At 40.6% G+C, this 21,358-nt stretch overlaps 1 protein-coding gene across 1 annotated transcript in view; it reads right to left on the bottom strand.

The window, feature by feature from the left end:
* UBXN2B (UBX domain protein 2B) overlaps window positions 1–21,147 on the bottom strand; it is a 31,775-nt gene extending 10,628 nt beyond the window's left edge. Inside the window, exons 1-6 of the mRNA XM_001924982.7 lie at window positions 21,012–21,147; window positions 14,832–14,935; window positions 9,591–9,741; window positions 6,602–6,685; window positions 5,704–5,813; window positions 1,911–2,048 (exon numbers count right to left, since the gene is read on the bottom strand). Coding sequence (XP_001925017.1) covers window positions 1,911–2,048; window positions 5,704–5,813; window positions 6,602–6,685; window positions 9,591–9,741; window positions 14,832–14,935; window positions 21,012–21,095 — 671 coding nt within the window. The 5' untranslated portion in view covers window positions 21,096–21,147. The remainder of the gene's footprint in view (window positions 1–1,910; window positions 2,049–5,703; window positions 5,814–6,601; window positions 6,686–9,590; window positions 9,742–14,831; window positions 14,936–21,011) is intronic.

Below are 21,358 nucleotides of genomic sequence, written 5' to 3' on the forward strand. Positions count from 1 at the left end.
CTAGTATAGAGTACTGCATGATCTTCAGCTGGCCGAATTTGTGGGGAATTGTGGATACAGAGCCAACTATCAGTTATAAGAGAGGATTTGACTGTTCAGAGTCAGTGGCCCTGGTTCCACAGTCTGAGTTGTTCAAGAGTCAACTGTACTTCCACTAAATAAGATACGCACTCTAACATTAATTCTTGGTCACGAATGTAAATATAAAGAATATATATGAAACAGAGATAATTGGGCATTTTACTTGGGTTTTAATTAAAAACTACCACATCAGCAAATATTAAGTCATAAAAGAGAAGTGCTGAAAAATATTAAAAGTATCTGGGTAGGAGTTTCTGGTGGCCTAGTGGTTAGATTTGGCACTTTTATTTATTTATTTATTTTTTGTCTTTTGTCTTCTTAGGGCTACATGCATGGCATGTGGAGGTTCCCAGGCTAGGGCTCTATTCAGAGCTGTTGCTGCTGGCCTTCCCAGAGCCACAGCAATGCGGCATCCGAGCTGAGTCTGCGACCCACAGCACAGTTCATGCAATGCTGGATCATTAACCCACTGAGCAAGACCAGAGATTGAGCCTGCAACCTCATGGATACTACTCGGATTCGTTTCCACTGTGCCATAATGGGAACGCCTAGATTTGGCACTTTTAATCTCCAGTCTGGGAACTGAGATTCCACATCAAGTGGCTGCATGATGCAGCCAAAAAAAAAAAAAAAAAGAAAAGAAAAAAAAAATCTGGGGTCAGAGTTATGAAATCAAAAGGAGGGAAGAAATAGAATGATTCAGGAGAAGCCTGACTGTGTTGGCAGTAAGGAGATGAGAGCGAAAAGTTCCAAGCAGATCTGTCCTAAAAGCCAGGTCAATTCCTGTTACTGTGCGCTCCACACATCTCAGAAGTCAGCCTCTCATCAAAGACGAAGATATAGAAAGGGAGACTTGAGATATAAGACAGGTGAAAGAACGGATACTGAATTCGTTCCTTTGCTGGGAAATGAATGAGGAAAGAGAACCTGTGTGCACAAAGCACCTGAAAAAAACCTGGAGGGGAAGGACTCGCATCGAAAGGACAAAGCGTGTACAAAAGGGACGCTGGAAGTTCAGCCACAGTTCAGCACGCCACCTGCAGTAACGTGTGGACAAAGGGATGGTCACGCTCCACCTGCACACTTTACAAGGTTCAGGAAGAGCCGAGCTGTGGCTGTTACAAGGGAGCCCACTCAGACATTCCACCATGCACGCTGGCTTTGTCTGAATCATGCTTGGCAAAGTCCCGGGGTTCTTTGGAAAATGTCTCAGAGAAAATTCCCTCTTCCTACAATCAGAGAAGTTCTATATCTGTTTCTATAACTTGAAGGAAGAGTTTGGCTGCTTAAAATATACGGCAAATAACCAATTTAAGCACACTGCTTTTGCTTTGGGAGCTCAACAGCTACCTACGGCAGAGGGATGCTTATAGCTGTGACCTAAAGTATCTACGGTTTTCAGCTCATCAACATTTCCCCTCTCTGAGCCCATGAAATCGTAATCAGAAACAGGCGGGATGATGGCTTGGTGGTAAAGAGCACAGGCTCCATAGCCTGAATGCCTGGTGTGACCCCCGCAGGCTGACCACTTACTAGCTCACCCATGGCAAACGACTGCATTACACAAGGAGTAATAAGAGGACCTATGCCGAGGAGCTGTTGTGACGATTAGAGGGTCAATGCAGGCGAACGTGCCTAGAGGGCCAGGAATGTGGTACCTGCTGTCTAAGTATTACCTGCCAACACTATCACCAGATTTGCACATCTAATTCCATCAGCAAGGTCTATACAGTTCGTATTTTAGTTTTTACTTTTAGGTGATTTTGCTTTTCTTTTCAAAGCAAATGCATATTGAACAAGACAAGTGTTTTTCTCAGCTAGGATCTTACCTTCCAAGTTTCTGTCCCTCTCCACTGAAAGCCTTGAACCTCAGCCTGGGCTTAACATACTCCTGATCCTGATGGTCCTCCATATCCAAGTTCACGTGGCCGCCACGGACCAGCCGCTGAAGCTCCAGGGGAATCTCTCTTAAAAAAGGGAAAACCACAAGGAGATCACCTCACGCCTGCCAGAATGGCTGTCATCAAGAGAACAAAATAACAAATGTTGGCGAGGATGTGGAGAAAAGGGAAGCTCCGTACACGGTTGGGGAGAATGTGAACTGGTGCAGCCACTGTGCAGAACAGTGTGGAGGTTCCTCTAAAAACTAAAACTAGAACTACCATCGGACCCAACAATTCCATACCCGGGCATATATCTGAAAAAAGCAAAAACACTAATTTGTAAAGATACATGCACCCCAATGTTCATAGCAGCATTATTTACAACTGCCAAGGTATGGCAGCAACCTGTGTCCATCCACAGAAGAGTGGATAAAGAAGAGGTGATGTTTTAAAACATAGGAAACCTCATAATATTAGACATCAAACTGAGTTCAATATAGTTTATATCCACATGAAAAAATAAAGAAGATGTGGTGTGTGTATATATATATATATAGACATACATACATACACACAACTGAATGCTACTTGGCCATAAAAAACCCAAAATTTTGCCATCTGCAGCAACGTGGATGGACTTGGAGGTCATTATGCTAACTGAAATAAGTCAAAGACAAATACCGTATGATCTGACATGTAGAATCTAAAAAACACAGCAAATTAGTGAATATAACAAAATAAGAAGCAGACTCAGGGAGTTCCCACCGTGGCGCAGCGGAAATGAATCTGAATAGGAACCATGAGGTTGCGGGCTTGATCCCTGACCTTATTTAGTGGGTTAAGGATCTGGCGTTGCCATGAGCTGTGGTGTAGATCACAGATGTGACTTGGATCTGGCGTGGCTGTGGCTGTGGTGCAGGCTGGCAGTTACAGCTCTTATTAGACCCCTAGCCTGGGAACCTCCATAGGCCAGGGGTGCAGCCCTAAAAAGACAAAAAGACCAAAAAAAAGCAGATTCAGAGATCCATTACTAGTGGGGAGCAATATGGGGGTGGCAGAGTAGGAGGTACACACTATTGGGTGTAACCTTTAAAACTGTATTAAAAAATAAGAAAGACTTTTTTAAAAAGGGAAAAAGGTTTTAGTTAACTTTTTAGAAAATAAGTCTATACAGCTGAAACTGCTATAGTTAAGTTATGAGCTTGAAAAGAGCCATTTTTGCTTCATTTACAATTTAAAAATTCCTGTGATGATTGATTAGTTCCCAGAGGTATTTTTTTTTCTTTTTTTACTACTCGATGAATTTATTATATTTATAGTTGTATTTCTTTCTTAGTGCTGCAACAGATTTCTCCTTAGTGACTCTCCACCCTGGGAGTTTTGTTGTCACGGTGAAGCTGCAGTGCTTCTGAGCGTAAGAAAGCCGAACTGCTGGGCAGCAATTTACAGCTAAGTCGGCACTAGAAACCCTGGGAGGACGTGATGGTTGATGTAGATATTTATTGCTAAGTCCCCTGGGGAGTCTAGAAGTTTGCTGGGGTGACTGACTGTCGTGCTACGTGTGAGTACTCCCCTCCTTTGGCGTCAGGACCATGGCAGGGGTTGGGGGTCCCTCTTGCCCAGTGAAGACTTGTCTCGGGTTCCACAGAAACAGAGGGCCACCGCCAGAGTCACATGGATGACAATGATGTTTATAACATCTGAGCCTAAAACCTAAGGCTCAGGCTCCACCCCACATATACGCAAAAATTGTTTTTTCCAGGAACTCATCTGCCATATAAACCCAACACTGAACTTTGTTTTGTTTGGAACCCTACCAAGTCCCTGACCGCGTGTCACTTAAAGTAATTAAGCTGCCATCTTCACACACCCCGTTATGCTGTTTCATGTTTGTCACATTTACATGAGAAGGGCCTGACTGTACACAGGTGCTAACTATTGGACTTCTCTGTTATGTTACCTGGGGTGTCACACCCGGGCGTTTATAAACTGAAGTATGTCTAATTTTATAATAAATAACCTTCCTCACTTCTTCACCATATTCAAGATAAATTTTTTTGGGAAATAAAATGCATAGATAGATTGTATTATCTGTAAAGTCTTCACTGAGGATAGTGAAGGTGGTGTTATATTTGCTATGAAAAGAGGGCAGTGATTACACAGTTGACGACCACTCTCTGATCACGATCACTTTTTCTCAAGGAGTCTTTTCTAAAACTGTCCTTGATCATAATTTGTACCTGAGGCTATGTGTTGGCTCAAAGGAGAGAAACTCTCTTAAGTAGCCCTGAGTCAGGGAACATTAGCCCACAAAGTTTCCCGAGTGTTTGCATTTAATAATAAACTAGTTTTGACCCATATTACAGCACATTCGCCATCGTGTTCTCTTCTCCCACCGTATTGAGGTAAGAGTCAATTTCAACAGGAGTGTTGCTCTTCACTCAGCAGACAAGCGCCTCCCAGTGACTGCAGGTTTCCAGGTCCACAGCACGGACTCCAGCTCTTAGTTCCGTATTTACCACTATCTCAGGACAGCTTCCCACCTTTCTTGAGGGCTTCCAGCCCACTTATACCATTTCTTGCCTTTCTGTGGTATTCTGACATTATCCTTGTAGAATTCAAATTCAAAATCCATTAGTGTTCTAAAATGTCCTTCCCTTAAAGTTCCTTGACCAGCTCAATTCCAACAAGTTTCATCTCCACTCCACTATAGCTGCTCTCCTTGGACAGATTTTATCACTTCGAAAAGCCCCCGCTCAATTCTATAACTCCCTGCTCCAGCCCTTCACTGCTACCTAAAGCTCCCAGTTCATGAACAGCCTAAGGTGTTTAGCTATATTTAAACTTAGGGATGATCACACTGTCAGCTAGTGAGAGCATCATGCAGGAAAGCTTTCATCATCATAGCAGAATCACTGATTCCTTGTCTTTTAGCAGGAAGGGCTGGTGAGTTACGATGTTCTTTCAATGGGTCAGAGCACCGTAAATCTGGTTTACTTTCACAAATTATAACTTTATTTTTTAATTTTTTTCTTTTTGCCTTTTCTAGGGCTGATTCCGCGGCATATGGAGGTTCCCAGGCTAGGGGTCTAATCAGAGCTGTAGCCGCTGGTCTACACCCCAGCCACAGCAACTCGGGATCTGAGCTGCGTCTGCAACCTACATCACAGCTCACGGCAATGCTAGATCTTTAACCCACTGAGCGAGGCCAGGGATTGAACCTGAAACCTCATGGTTCCTAGTCGGATTTGTTGACCACTGAGCCATGACGGGTACTCCACAAATTATAACTTTAAACTAACCTTCTGAAATCTTCTGCCAGCAGTAATGCCACTTGCAAAGGTTTCTAATATAAGTTGCTGAGTTTCAGGTATACATGCAACAAGTCGCCTTGTCAATGGTAAGCAGGACAGTGGCTTAGTGGATGGGCAGCTCCCTGCAAACCAACTCACTAATTTATTACTTTATGTCTGTTCTCCAATTGGAACTATAGTTTCATTGAATTTTGAAAGAGACCAATGTCTACTGCTCCCCCTGCCGAGCTAAGAACTAGTAACCTATAGATAGCAGCATGTCCTTTATATACTGAAAAACACCCCTCCCCCAAGCAAATGCTAACATAATATATTCTAGTACCTCGCTCTTAAAAACCAGTGGAGCATCATTGAACAGTGGTCTGTTTAAAAATTTAACAAGTCCCACCCTCAGTAACAAGTAGAATACAAGTAATACATCTTACCCTCTCTTAACAGACTCCAGAAACTGGGCATTTGTTGGGTCACTGTAAGGTCTCAATTCTCCATCATCTAAACTGAAACCATTGCTCCAGAGTTTCAGCAAAATCTGAACCTTTTGAGCATATGAAAAAAACAAGAATCCATCTGCATTAAACAATTTTAAGTTTCCAAACATGATATTTATGATTTACTTTATTTAAAACATGGAATTATTTGTCCTATTCTTTATTTGGTTAAAATAAAGACATAAATGAAACCATGAGTGTTTGTGTAGCAGATCTGTATTTAGCTTAACAAACTGACAGTGGCTAAAATAGCAAAGGTCCCACCGCTGGGCCCTGGCCTTGAAGTGCAGTTATTCGTGGTTCACTGAGAAGACCAGAGTCACAGGAGTGCCCAGAGGCCACCCCATCCCCTCTCTGTCATCGGTACCCCTGTTCTTCTCTGCGGAAGAGTCTCACTATTCATGTCAGGGAGCGGGACACAACCTCCAGGGACCCTCCCGGGCAAGACCATATGTGTCTAAAATGAAAGGACAACCCCCAAATTTCAACCCCTAAATGACTTTAGGCATTTCTATGTTCATAACTCAGCTAATTCTATATCATGATGGCATGCCATTTTTCATAATCACTATAACATATATGTAAACTTTATTGGACAGTGAATCATACCTCCTTTCAACAAATAGTTATGTATCTCTAAGCGTGAGGCATGACTGAGACACAAAATACAAAATTTGAGAATGAAAACTTACACATTAGTTCTTTTAATCCATGCTTCAAAAAAATAACAGAACAAAAAGATATTATATTTATATTATCTAATTTAAATTTCATAACAAACAGTAGTAACTAGAGGCAAAAATGCACAATTTTTCATTTTCATTACTATACTTACATCTTGCAATTGACTTTCTCCATAGATGTATTCAGATCGCTTACAAAAGGAATTACCCAATCTATATCCTCCACCTGTAAAAGACTAAAACACACAGCAAATGAGCTAGAAATTCACTAAGGCTTATTAAACAAAATGTTATGATAATGTGTGATTTTTTATTTTATTCTCTTTTATTTTATTTTGGTCTTTACCTGTGGCAATATGGAGGTTCCCGGGCTAGCGGTCAAATCGGAGCTATAGTTGCAGGCTTACACCATAGCCACAGCCACAGCCATGCCAGCTCCAAGCAGCTTCTGTGACCTACACCACAGCTCACGGCAACGCCAGATCCTTAACCCACTGAGCGAGGCCAGGGAGCGAACATGCATCTTCATGGATATTAGTTGGGTTCGTTTCCACTGAGCCACGATGGGAACTCCTGTGATATATATTTTAAAGCTAGATCAACTGTAATTATCCAGACTAGTTTACACTTTCCAGGACATTTTTCTATTAAAATAAAAGTCTTATGTTACAGAGAAGTATACTCTAGTAGGAAATCATGTTTCTTCCCATAAAAACATTAGTGACTCAGCAGCTGAAATAGCCCAGGCCAACCTTAAACAAGAAATGCATTTATACAATGAAATAATATTTTCAAGTAGAAACAGACTTTAAAAACCCACCATTATTGGAGTTCCTGTCATGGCACAGCGGAAATGCATCCGACTAGGAACCATGAGGTTGCAGGTTCTATCCCTGGCCTTGCTCAGTGGGTTAAGGATCCGGCATTGCTGTGAGCTGTGGTGCAGATTGCAGACGTGGCTCGGATCCTGCGTTGCTGTGGCTCTGGCCTAGGCCGGCGGCTACAGCTCCAATTAGACCCCTAGCCTGGGAACCTCCATATGCCGCTAGTGCAGCCCTTAAAAATACAAAAGACAAAACAACAACAAAAAAAACCCCACCTTTATTATTTTACGTCATAGTAAAAATTATAATTCTTGAATCATATTTCACAAAATAGGAGTTTCATAGAGAAAAGAAGAATTTTTATGAGTATAAATTACCCTGAAGAAGAGACCTATGCTTATTTTATAAGCTGCTTTGATTCAACTGTTACAAATCCACTAGATTGAATTTTTTGTTTTGTTATACTAATCACAAGCGCTTCTGTTTTTCAGGTAAGACAGTATATGAGTTAAAAATGCCACTCATTTTAATCACCACTGATACCATAAATGAGCTTTTAATTACTACACTGCTTTGATGAGGTAACTCAGTTTGGGAAACAATAATTATAAGAATATATGACAACTGTACACAAAAAGACACCTGGAATCTTCTTCAATATATACCAGTACTATGCCAGTTAATGTAGTCATAAAAGCTGCATAAAAGCTTTATAGGAAGTTAAGAAGGCAGAGACAAGTCGATGGAGAAAGGAGAGGCTTTTCAACACATGGGATGAAGTAAATGGCCATCAATAAGGAGAACAGCGACTCTCATGTAAATCTCATGGAAAATTAATGCAAAATGAATCATAAGTTTAAATGTAAAATGTAAAAGTAGAAACATTTTCTAGACAACATGAAAGAAAATACACAGTTAGGTGAAGAGTTCTTAGACAAGACACCAACAGCATAATCCATACAAGAAACAAAATGTTTGCAAACTGTCTATCTGACAGCTCACACCTATTAAAATATACAAAGAACTCTCGGAGTTTCCGCTGTGGCTCATCGGGTTAAGAACCTGACTAGTATCCATGGGGATGTGGGTTCAATTCCTGGCCTCACTCAGTGGATTAAAGAATCAGGTGCTGCTGTAAGCTGCCGTGTAGGGCACAGATGTGGCTCGGATTTGGTGTTGCCGTGGCTGTGGTATAGGCCGGTGGCTATGGCTTCAATTCGACCTCTGGCCTGGGAACCTCCATATGCTGCGGGTGTGGCCCTAAAAAATATATGTGTGTGTGTGTGTGTGTGTGTATCTAAAGAACCCTTAAAAATCAACAGCAACAAAAAAACAATCAAAAAAATCCAATTAGAAAATGGGCCGGGGTCAGTTTACTAGAGAGGATAAGAAAGATAATAGCAAATAAACAAAAAAAAAAAAAAAAAAAAAAAAAAAAAAAAAAAAAAAAAAAAAAAAAAAAAAAAAAAAAAAAAAAAAAAAAAAAAAAAAAAAAAAAAAAAAAAAACACTTTAAAAAAACTAATTTCTACACACAAACATGAGTGCTCACAGTAGCTATATTTCTAATAGCCAAAAACTGGAAAACGCCCAAGCTGTTCCTCAGTAAGTAAACAGTTAACAGATGGCGGTACATCTACCCCATGAGTGCTACATGGCACTGAAAAACAACCATCTTCTCACATACTCCGTAGCTCTGATGGTTCTCAAGGGCACCAGGCAGAGTGCAAAAAGCTACTCCCCAAAGGTCACAAACTAAATGATTCCATTTGAGAAACACTCACAGTATCACAAAATTACAGAGATGGGGACATCAGTGCGGCCAGGGGTTAGAGCCTTGGGGGGCCAGGTGCAGATATGACTACAAAGGGGGACAGCAAGAGGGAGACCTTTGTGATGACAGAACAGCACCCAGACTGAGTCGGTAATTACACATGTGATACAAGGACACGGAGCTACATACATGCCCTGTTCCAGTGTCAAACTGCTGCCTCTGCTCCTCAGCCCTAATCATGCTAGATGTAAGAACCATGGGGGCAAAGGGGGTGAAAGTACACAGGACCTCTCAGCATTCTTTTTGCAAATTCCTGTGAATCTATAGTTACTTCCAAATAAAAAGGTAAACAGAGAAGTTTCATAGAAATGTAAGAAACTGCCTCAACTTTCAACCGTTAATAGAAAGATTATAGGCTTATAAAAATAATGCAAATATCTGAAACAGAAATGTACAGTTAGAAAAACGACATTTGCAAATAACAAAAATCTACAGGAGAACAAATGTATAAGCAGCATATTTCGTTTTAAGATTCAGTGCTTACCTTAGATTTGTCATCACCTGAAGCTCTTGTGGCTTCATTCAGAGGGACGGCCCCATGTTCTCTTGCCTCTTTGAAGAGTTCATTCACAATTTTCCCAGTTGAAGGGCGAACTATATGTAATCCGCTGTATCCATGTTCACTTGAATAGAACCTTTAAACATCGCAGCTCATGAATAAAAACAGAATGCAAACATACACCACTATAAAACAAAAAGCTGTACAGTCTTAGGAAGTGACTTTTATTGAAAAAGAGCCATTTCTATGACCTCTGTGGAAATATCTAATTTTGAAAATGAGGTTAAGGAATTAAGTGGTAAACAGTTCATTTACTTTCTTGCAGAGTTTGCAGAGATTCTGGTAGTGACCTGCCTGAGAACTGGCGTTTCTCCCTCCCTCACCCTCATCTCCTTTACAGCTCAATGGGGAAGGGCGGGGGAGGTGCTGACAACCAGCAGCTAAGTCCCTTCCAGGAGGAATCCAAATCCAGGATGACCTGGTTAGTGAGGAGACTTCTAGATTTAGACAGTGGTAACATCTAAATCTAGACCACAGGGCTACACAGGAAGTTTACTCCTCAGAGAGTTTCGAGTGAAAAATTAACTCCTACCCTATGTTAAAGGTAAATAATTTAGACCACAATTTTTTCAGTGTATTAACTATGTAATGAATAATTTCTCCTCTCTTTTCTATATCATAATGGACCTAGGGAACACAAAAAAATTTCCTTCACCTAAAACAGTACCCTATTTTATCTTTTGAGATTTTTTTCCAATAAAGAATATCAGAAAACATAGCCAATAAAACATCATCATGGAGACTTCCCATATCCTTAACTCCCCCTACCCTCCAATCTAGTTCCCAATTTGCAATGAACTGACTCACAAAAACAAAGCAAAGGAGGAAAATTACATCAGCCCTGGAGACTAGGAATAGAAGCCACCTTCAAGACTTGCCCCAAATTAACATATGCAAAATTAAACAGGAAAGGAAAGGGGAACCCAGCTTTCAATTCACTGTAAGTGGAAGAAAGATCCATGTGGAGAACAACGGACACCAGCAGAACCACACTAACAAGGCCGCTTCTGACTGCTGAGGGCGGGTTGGGGAGCATCCAAGCTGCCAGGGCTCTGGGCAAGTACACTGCAGCCTGAGTTTGCCCAGGACAGGAGCCAAGAGATGCCAGCCAAGCTGATACTCAGAGGGCCTAATGCAGCAAAGCAAGGCTGAACACTGCCATGGCTAGCTCTTAAGACAAGGGTCAGTTACATGGAGCTTGACAGCAGATGCCTTAAATGGAGCGGAGGGGAGGGGAGGGGGGGAGCTTCTAGCTGCAGCTACTTCTGTTGTAGCCCCTTGCCTCACTGTCTTGTGTCCCTAATCTGGCAAAGTACAACTACATATGCTCCTTTTTACAGAAAGCCATCCAAGGAAAATCTGACATAGAAAAGGTTTATTAGCTTCTTCATAGTCACTGATTTTTATTACCTGTGTAAGAAATCTCTGCCTACCTCAAGGTCATGGAGATAGTCTATTTTCTTCTAGAAGTTTTACTGTTACCCACGATCCATCTGTTTCTCCTTTCATAATTAAGTATGCCTGCATACTTCACTCTCCTTCTCTGTTTAAACTCATCTGATGATCAGCATTCGTCCACTCCTGCAGGTAACACCCTCCTCAATATGGATGACTGTCAAATATGTTTTAGACCCTTACTCCTGACCCAGTGCTGAAATGAAAAGCACCTACTTGAATCAAGTTCTTCTCTTCCCATTGGTGATCACATTTTCCCTGGATGCTAGATTAAGAACCTTTCAGTCTTCCTCTTGCCCATTCACTTACCCTCTATATTCCATGCCATCACGTTTCCACAGTAAATTCTTTGAAAGGATCCCACATTGATTTCACCCTTTCTCCTGCATTCCACTGACACCTCTCTAACCTAACATTTTTATGACCATGTTCTTTGGATTAATGTAGTGGTTTTCTTTTTGGTTTGTCTCCTTATCCTGCTCTCTCCATTATTACTGATTTTATATTGCATTGCCAATCCTATTTTCCTAAAAATATAATAACATTTACCCAGTGTTCATTTATTCCTCCTAACAATGGCATTATCCCCATTTTACAAAAAAGAAAAGTGAAGCTTAGGCAATTTAAAAAACTTGTCTACTGGCAAAACCTTATTACAGCAGAAAGAAAAAAATTAGAACTAAGGGGTGTCTATCTCCAGAATCAAAGCTTTTATCACTATATTATGGTTTTTTATCATAAAATTTACATGCAAAAACATATCCTGGCTTTCCTGTGCCTTCCACATCAGTCAATTCTCCTTGGCTTTCCAGGCCATCTACGACGTGGCAGCAACCAGGACTGGATGTGTAATTTGTGGGGCCCAGTGTCAAAATAAAGTATCAGTATCCTTGTTCAAAACGGAGTCAGAATTTCAGAATTTCAGAATTTCAAGACCATACAGCAAAGCAGCATACCGAACTCGAGGCCCTTCCCAGCATGGGGCTCTGGGTAGGCACGCAGGCCACATGCACCTATCTCAGGCCCTGACACTGCCACCTACTGACCTCATCTGCCAAGAGTCTCCTCAGTTCTGCTGCTCCTTTCCCAACCCCTCTTGTCACCTTTATTACTTTTTCTTCCATGTCTCTTTTGTCCTTATCTTCTGTGCTTCCCATGTCCTAATCTTTTAAGGCTCAGATGGATACCACCTCATACACTTATCTCACTGAATTCTCAAGACCTTGTATCTGATGACTTGGAAGGGCCATTTTATAAGTTCTCAGGTTTTTGAACAAGGAGACTCACGTTTTTAAAAGTTCTGTGACAGCCTTTTGTGGATGAATATGGAAAAGCAGATGTCAGGCTAACTTCTGGGAATTTTTCTGTAAATCTTGCCCCCCTCTTGCAAATTAAAAACATAGAGCACATTATGTCTAGAACACTTAAATTTCACATTATGTACAGAGTGAAAATATGCTGGCTTAAGATGACAATGAACAGATGAATGTTTTGATATCGAATATGGTCCAAGAAAGCAGATTATGAAATAAGACTGTTTTCTGGACCAGACAAAGCAGCAGACATATAATGAAAGTGGGCAGGTGTCAATGCTGAATGTGAAGTCCAAAGAATGGCACACTTAGTATTCGAAAATATCACCCTTATCAAAAAGAAAAGATGGCCAAAAATTTGCTTCACATTGTATTTTAAGCAGATTAAACACAGCATAAGCCTTAACCAATATATTTAAGGCAGTTACTTTTGGAAATGTGAATAATCCTAGAAATCAAATCTGCGGCACAAAGCCCTTAAAAATTGCATTATCAAATTTTAAGTGTTCATGGCAACACGATTTCAGATGGCATAAAATACAAGAAAAAAAGCACTCACTGAAACATCATAAAGATTATACTTGAATAGCAGGGAAAATATTAATACATTAATCTTATTTTAAGAAGTCAAATATTCTGATTTAGTAGACCAGCAAATTAAGTCATGCAAAATCTGTTCAAATAGGGGAACAGTGGTTAAATAGTTAATGAATGAAATTTGGTACATTAATATTTTAAGTACTTTCAATATTTCAGAGACTGGATAAATTAAGGAAGCAGTTAAATACATAATACACATGATATATGTGTGAGTATACATGTGTATACACACATACACACATCAAAAAATAATAAATGAAAAGGAAGGATATTCACATGGTGCCAAGCTACCAATCTGTGGCTTAGAAGGAAAAACTATAACTTCCAGGGCAGGGAGGGTGCTTGGCACCTGAACCGAGTGACCATAGCACCAATGATGGGAAAGCCTAAAATCATGGGGCTCCTGATGTAATGCAACAAACAGCAGAAAATATCACTTACTGGTATTCCTGACAAATAGGTTTAATAAGAATCTAATCATGAGGAAATAATGACCTTGAATGTGGGACATCTTTAACAAGACATCTGGCCCAAGTGCTTCAGAGTCAACGTACTAAGTTTTAGATTAACAGATGAGCTAAAAAGAAACAACAAAAAGGTGGGAAGAATGCCCTGGATTCAGATTCACAACAGGCATCAGGAATGGAAAGCATGGCCCCTGCTTGGATACTGCTTGGTCCCAAAGTTTCAAGAGCTATCTGACTATGGGCCATGCATTGAATGGTTTGTGTAACCAGTGCTCGTTTTCTAAGGTGTGATGTGTTATCAAGGTAATAAAGGAGTGCGCTTCTGCTCAGAGGACGCAGGCGGGAGAATCTAGCGATAAAGGGCTGTGGAGGCTGTGGTTTACTTCCAGACATTGAGGAAAAGCGAGAGTGTGCACGCGTGGCCTGCCATGACATGTTAACAAGTGGTGAATACCAGTGGAGCAATACAGCCTCTATTTGCTGTCCTAATCTTTTGATAATCTATGGATTTGAAAACTTGTAATCTGAAAAGTTGGGGTAAAAATTATAAACATTGTTCTTTCTTTCCATTTGGGTGCAGAAAGATATGTCATTTTTATCTCCCCTCCAGAAAGAATGTAGAGTAGTGATAAATAAAAAAGAACAATTTCCCGTGAATTTTTCAACTTTTGGTAAAATAACAGACTTTCTGAGAATGAGATATAATGAGAGAATTCAGGTTTCTCCCCTGTAATGAGATTCCTGGTCCTAAAAAGACATTAATGAAGATATTCCTGTAAACAAGAAAGCTCATGATGATAAAATATACCTGGTTCTTATCTCTTATCTTCATCGTTGGTTCCTTTGGTAGCTCAGGGATTTTAACAATTGATACTATCTAGAAGATCACTACCTGATGTGTCATCATCCAGCGGAAGAAAAGACAGAATCCTGAAATTAAAGACTCTTAAATGGAGGAAGTAGACACAGAGGGGTTCCATGGATGGGCTTTAAGAAACATACAAACCCTTACAAAGGACTGACAAAATCGTACATGAACCTTGCTTTGGGGGAGGGGGCTATAGCTCTGATCAGCTCTTCGGTGAGTCCTATGACTCACAAGAGAACCACTCCGTCCAAGAAAAATACAATTCAGTTTATAATACTGTATGACATCTACCAAAGTACTTTAAGATAATTTGTCCGTAAGTTTCTTCCAGCTTTCTATTATAGTTTGGGACATAAAAATATTTAATAAGTTATAGTTAAAAAACATTCCAAGGCCTTTGCAAATAATTTGGGATTAGTGAACTAAAAAGGGATACGATTTTTAAAAACAAGACAAAACTTACCTTTGAGGTGGTGTTCGCGGGCTTTTAAAGCCTGTAGCTTTAGGTCTATCGGGTTTGGAAGCTTTGCATTTCACTTCGTCTTCATATAATTCTGCCAAGGCCAACTATAAAATGACACCTTTGTTATAAAGTATACACTAGAAGTAAACCCTTCTACACAATGAGAGGTTATGAGTAGAAAATTAACTTGTAATGAGTAGTAAAGATTTCTAGTGAAAAATGAAGGCTGCTTTTGAGAAGATGACTCCCTTTCAAAATACTAGCATTGTATCTCTTCTTTTATAAAACTAACCAAGCTGTGAGCTGTGATGCAGGTCACAGATGTGTCTCAGATCCAGTGTTGCTTTGGCTGTGGTGCAGGCCAGCAGCTGTAGCTCCTATTCAACTCCTGGCCGGGGACCTCCATATGCCGCGAATGCCGCCCTAAAAAAGTACATAAATAAAAACAAATTTATAAAACTAACCGAAATGCCACATGTAGTAGAAAATTACAGTTATAATAATTGTTTAATTATTGTCAATGAACTATTCAACAGTTTTAAAAACTGTATTTGGTAACAGGTCATTTTCAAAGTTGGACCTACCATTCTTTTAAAAATACTTAGATGTTTCACAATAATGTCTGCTTGTTCTCAGATCACAAATACTTCATTTAGCTATTCAAAATTTTCAAAATCCAGGTACATAAAAACCATTTCAAAATTATTCTATTTAAAAGTTTACCAGACATATAAATTTCATCAAGCTTGGGAAAATGACTTCTAAAAAATAAAAGAAAATGAATTATATATACTTGTCCATATATTTTATATAACTTTTAGAAAACAATATTACCCAATTAGGCTTTATGGACATATGGCTGGATAACTTCAAAATGAAATCAATAAAGCATCGTTTTTGAAACTGAAATTTTATAACATTATCCAAATATTTCATGACTATACTTTCTTCCCACTTTTAACATCCTTGGACAATTCAAAAACTTTCCTTAATGCCCCTTGTGGCTATTCAATTATAACTGGTATGATAGTAATCTTCGAAAATCTTCTTTTTCTTTATTGGAACAATAATTTATTTGACTGTTGGAATTTAGACAATTTTAAAAAAATTTTAAATTATAGTTGATTTGCAATGTTCCTTCAATTTCTGTTGTACAGCAAAGTGACCCAGTCATACATAAATGCACATTCTTTTTTTCCCCCATACTATCTTCCATCATGTTCTAACTGGAAAATCTAAAAAAAAAAAAAAAAAAAGACAAACTCACCCCTCAAAACCCAGAGAAAGAGCTCCTTCTAGAAACACAATAACTATGAAAACTACCTCCAAAGAGTCTTTCCTCAGCAGGAAAAGAAAACTAGGGAATGGAGGCAAAGTCAATTACCTAAAAATTCTATTAGTCAACTTTTAAAATATCAGACAAGAAAACAAAAATGAAAGGCTTTATTTTGCTTCCCTAATTTTTAACCCTCGCCCCAGCCCACATATAGATCAACTTTCATTTATCTAACGTGGCAACTTTGCTGGAAATCCTAGTTATAAAAGTGCTGTGTTGCCTAAAAGAACTGAATTAAAATCCTAACTTAGGCTCTTACTGTGTGACCTTAGGCAAATTATTTAACTTCTCTGAGCCTTAGTGCCTTCATCTTTTAATGTCTATTAAATACTTACCTTCAGGGCTGTTTTAAGGATTACGGAATGTATGCGAAGCACAGGGCAAGTGCTCCACTACCAGAAGGGATTATTTTGAAATGCTCAACAATGACTACATACCACAGTGTGTCATTTTCCCATAAGATCCCTTTTCTTCCTGCAGCATCACCTATACATCTTCTATGGTCTTTTCCTACCTTATCTTCTCCAAAAAGGAAAAAACAGACAAACCGCCCAGGACAAATGAAAGATGCAGAGAATGACAAAGACAACCAGACACTCTGATTGACTACCTGGGTCCAAAGTTTTCAGATGTTTTTCAAAATGGCATTCCTCTGTGGATTTCCTCATGAGCTGATTAGATTGCTCCAGGAATTACTTTGAGGATTTTCACATCCCCATCAGTGGAAATGTTATCTGTATGTGAAAGGCCCATTTTGGCCATCCTTCACGGAGCCCTTTCTAATTTTTTGAACTAAAATGACATTTCTTTTCTAAATCCTCAGAGCATATGCCATCCTATTGTTGACATTCATAGTAAACATTATATTGTTATCACTTGTGTACTTTTCTGTTTTGTCCCACCTGTTTCCCAGTTTCTAATGTAGTACTTGACAGGCACCCAACAAGTTCTTGTTGAATTACGTAGACTACAATACAACATGAATTATAAAGAGAGACACAGACAAAGTTATAGATTTAAAAACTGAGATTACAGCTGCTGGACAGTTTTGTACCTTCTTCATCTTTTGCTTTAAGATCTGAATAAACCCTGTCAGTCAAATAATATATTTTTTTCTGTTAAACAAATGAATAATACAAACAATGCCTTTTGACTCCATGGAATGTGGAATATATATTAACAAAACAGGAACATGGAGAAAATTATATTAGAGCAGGGAGTCCATGTAGATGAAAGGTCCTGGTTATTAATGGACATCATTAACTCAGAGAAAAATGAATGATTTCGAGGGCATTAATGTAGGATCCACAATGTCCCTGGAGCACGACAGGGCATAAGTTCATAAGCAAATTGTTTTAAAGGAAGGGAATTTATATTATTGGACATAGCAAATGACACCACATCAGAAGAGGAAATGATTAAACTGATCAAAATAAACTGATATATTGGTCAAAACCAGCAGAAAACAACAAAATCTCAAATAAAGAGATAAAAATACATGCATTGTGAATTATCAGGACAGAGTTCCATGAGCTAAACAACTCGATTATGAAGATATATTTCAAAAACACAGAGAGAACCAAGTATGCAAGCATCGAGAATCTTTTCTCCAGATTTGAAATGTGAAGAATGTGACAAGAAGCTGAAGGCAAAGTAATTGCAGGTGAGAACAACAGCATGGAGCCAAAGATGCAAAGTACTGGAGCTCCCCCGCTTGGAGAGACAAGGGCCGGAAGGTGGGATGGGGATTTTAAATCTAGAAGAGCTACATCAGCATCACCTGGGCGCCTCTGAAAGCTGCAGATGCACAGCCACCACCACCTCCCCCAAGACCAAGGGACTGAGAAGTTCTGGGGTGGGGCCCAACAGCCCTGCTTAGACAAGCCTTCCAGGTGGCTCTGCTGCGCTTAAAACTGAGAAGCAGACTCGTCTCCTGCAGGAAGAGGCTGCTGCGGCAAGTGTAACTCAGGGTCAGACAGTCTACTCCTTTCTCACTCCCAGACTCCTCTCTGCCCCCACCCCCAGCCCGCTCCTAATCCTAAGAAGTATGAGGTTGCCCCAATGCTCCCCAACTCCAACCTACCCAGAAATAAAAATATACAAACAGAAATCTTTTCCTTTCATATTATTCTGGAGGAAATCTGGGGCAGAAGCATATACTTAAATACTTTAAGCAACTGTTAAGGCCATGTATGGAGGGCTGAGGGGCACCAGAGGAGACAAGGGGATCTGAAAATGCTCAAAAATACTAATGAGCCTGAGGTTCCCGGGGTGAGTACTGTCACTGACAACCCTGTCCCCAACTTCCCCTCTGCATGTTCCCAATTTTGGAGGTCGAAGGGGCCCAAGATCTACTTGTTGATTTGAGAGAGAGAGCACTTGCAAAGACACCTGAAAACAACCAAAGTGATAACGTGTAAAGAAACACGCTAGCACCGAAGGTTTAAAGATACCTAAAAACAACCAAAGTGAGGGCGTGTAAAGAAACAGACTAGTATCAAAAGTTTAAAAGAATTGGACAGTGTTCTTCTCCCCAACTGGTTTTTTGGATATTGATTATATGGGGATTATCTTGCTATTGTTTAATCAAGCCATGCTTATTTTAAGAGTTACTCAGTTTTCAATAGGTACTTTTACTTTCTAGTCAACTCGCTGTAAGAGGCTTTCCCGGTATCATTGAGGAAAAGGGTGATTGTAACAGGAACAAGTAAAAGTACCCCTAAGTGTGTACACCTTAGCTGCCACACTAAGGTGCACTTTTGAGTTGGATGCTCACAGGGCTGGAAGGCTTTCTAGGCTATCAGAAATCGCTCCAGATTTAGATGCCCACAAATCCTAGGAGGCGTGGCAAAATAAACATGGCTAGATTAAACAATAACACGATAATCCCCACATAATCAATATTCAAGAAACCAGTTGGAGAGAAGAACACTATCCAATTCTTTTAAACCTTTGATACTAGTCTATTTCTTTATACGTCATCACCTTGGTTGTTTTCAGGTGTCTTTGCAAGTTCTTCACATTTTTGTTAAATTCTAAAGGAAACATTATCAATACTTAGCATATTTTATATACCAAATCACATTCATAACAATATCAGTTAGCTACCTAAACCTACCTACCAGAAGGTAGATAGGAGATGAAAAGAAATCCTATTTTCTAAGTGATGGTAGAAAGTAAGGCTTGATCACAGTTAGGGACATCTATCATATTATCTCCAACAATTAATCATACCTTAATCTAGTGGATTAAGTCTAAGTGTCAAGTATCAGACAATCATTAACCAAGCTGTTCTCACTTTCCACATAAAAAGAAGAAACAGGTTTTCAGGACGTGATATTAAGTTATAGTTTTAACTTTAATGGCATTAGATTGGACTAACCAGGGCAAGTGATAGCATTTCTCTCCTTTTAAGGAAAAAGAACCAAATATTTACTATGCAAGTAACTGAGCCAGGATAACATGGGACCGAAGAGGCACTTATAGACATTTCTCTATTTCATCCTTGACACCATCAACACCACCTCTTGTTTAGAAAATAAAGACACGGAGGATCAGAGAGGTTAAAACACTTTCCCGAGATTCACACTAAGTGGCAGGGCCAAATGCAAACCCAAGCTGTTCTGACCAGAAATTCATTTTTCTCCCCAACAGCATATGTCTCTTAGTGGTGTACAACAGAAGAGATGAGGCAGATAAGACCTTCCTACTCCTTGGTTGTTTACTACTGAACAGACTTACGAACACTAGAACTATGCTACCTTGACTTTGTCTCCTGACAACTGATCACTCCATTCTCCAAATTCAACATTTTATGCACAGCTTATCTTGGCACTCAGCCATACTCCATCTGAAAACGTTATGCTAAAAATATTCCTATATTATTTCTGCAAATAATAGTGAAATGCCTTTTATACTTCTATACTCTTCATCAGTGTCACAGCCTCCGCGGTAGATTTGATGTCCTATTTATCTCTGCGTTCCCAGAGCTTAGCAGTATGTTATAGGACAGGTATTCAGTATCCGTTCATTTACAGATACACAATGAAAATGTGACCATAAAGTAACAGAACTTTTCTACCAAGGCTTGGATTTAGTGCCATCTATTTTTAACGATAGTTCCTTACAGATGTTTGGTTGTTGAATTTTATCAATGATCTTACAAAGAGACAGTAAAAACGAAAACAAACCAAAAAAACCCCTAAAATGAGTAGTAAGATTTGGTGCGCTCATATCTGGCTAATGTCAACGTCCTTCAATATTAGCAAGTTTTATCTTCCCGTTTCTTCTGTGCAGTCTTTTCTGTACTGTAGCTTTTACAACCAAGCTGTGCAGTCATAGGGTGAAATACTTTTTAGGTTACCCCTCTACAAGAAAAAGCTATCTGATAAAAAGGAACCCTCTTTACATTTAAGTGATCAAGCCAGAAACAGCCTCCAGGATAAGCAAGATCAGGCCCGCAGAGGCTGTGACTTTTGAAGTGATGCTGATTCCCCTATGGCCACAGGAGAGAGAGCTTTCTTCCAGAGTCTCCTGCCCGAAGCACCAACCTGTGAAGTACTCAACCGACCCCGTGAAATGCCATTCTAAAGCAACAGCTGCTTCTTAAACTGCAAGTGGGGTGGGGGAAGCGAGGCAGGGGCACCCGAGGAAGCAGCGCTCAGACACCTGTTTCTACCAGCACCGCGGTCCCGCGCGCCGCCCGGGGAGACCCACGGCTCCCGAGTCCCAACTCTGTCCCCGGGCGGGTCTGGGGAAGGCTCCGCCTCGGCCACAGCGGCCCCGACACGCCCCCGGCCGCGCCGTCCCCGCCGCCGCGCCCTCACCCCTGCCGCTCGCCGCACCTGCAAGTCCCGCGCGCTCGGGGGCCGCGGCCCCGGCGTCCTCGGCTCTTCCTCGCCCGCCTCGCCGCCACCGCCCTCCGCCATCTTTCACCGGCTCCCGACGCCGCCGCCGACGCGCCTCCCGCGACTTCCGGGGTCGTTGCCTGGCAACCGCGGGGCGGGGCGGGCGGGGCGGTCCCTGCGCGCCCCCGCCTCCCCCAAGGCCCGCGCGCCCCCGCTTCCGGCGCCCGCCCACCTGTCCTGACCCGCTTCTTTCCCAAAAGGAAGTGGCCTCAGAATTTTCTCGCGGAGTAACCTCTTCGTAAACCCAGGTTCCCCAGGTCCCACGCCTGAGGGTGCTCGGAGCC

The sequence above is a fragment of the Sus scrofa genome, chromosome 4 (genome assembly GCF_000003025.6).
Source record: "Sus scrofa isolate TJ Tabasco breed Duroc chromosome 4, Sscrofa11.1, whole genome shotgun sequence".
Taxonomy (NCBI): Eukaryota; Metazoa; Chordata; class Mammalia; order Artiodactyla; family Suidae; genus Sus; species Sus scrofa.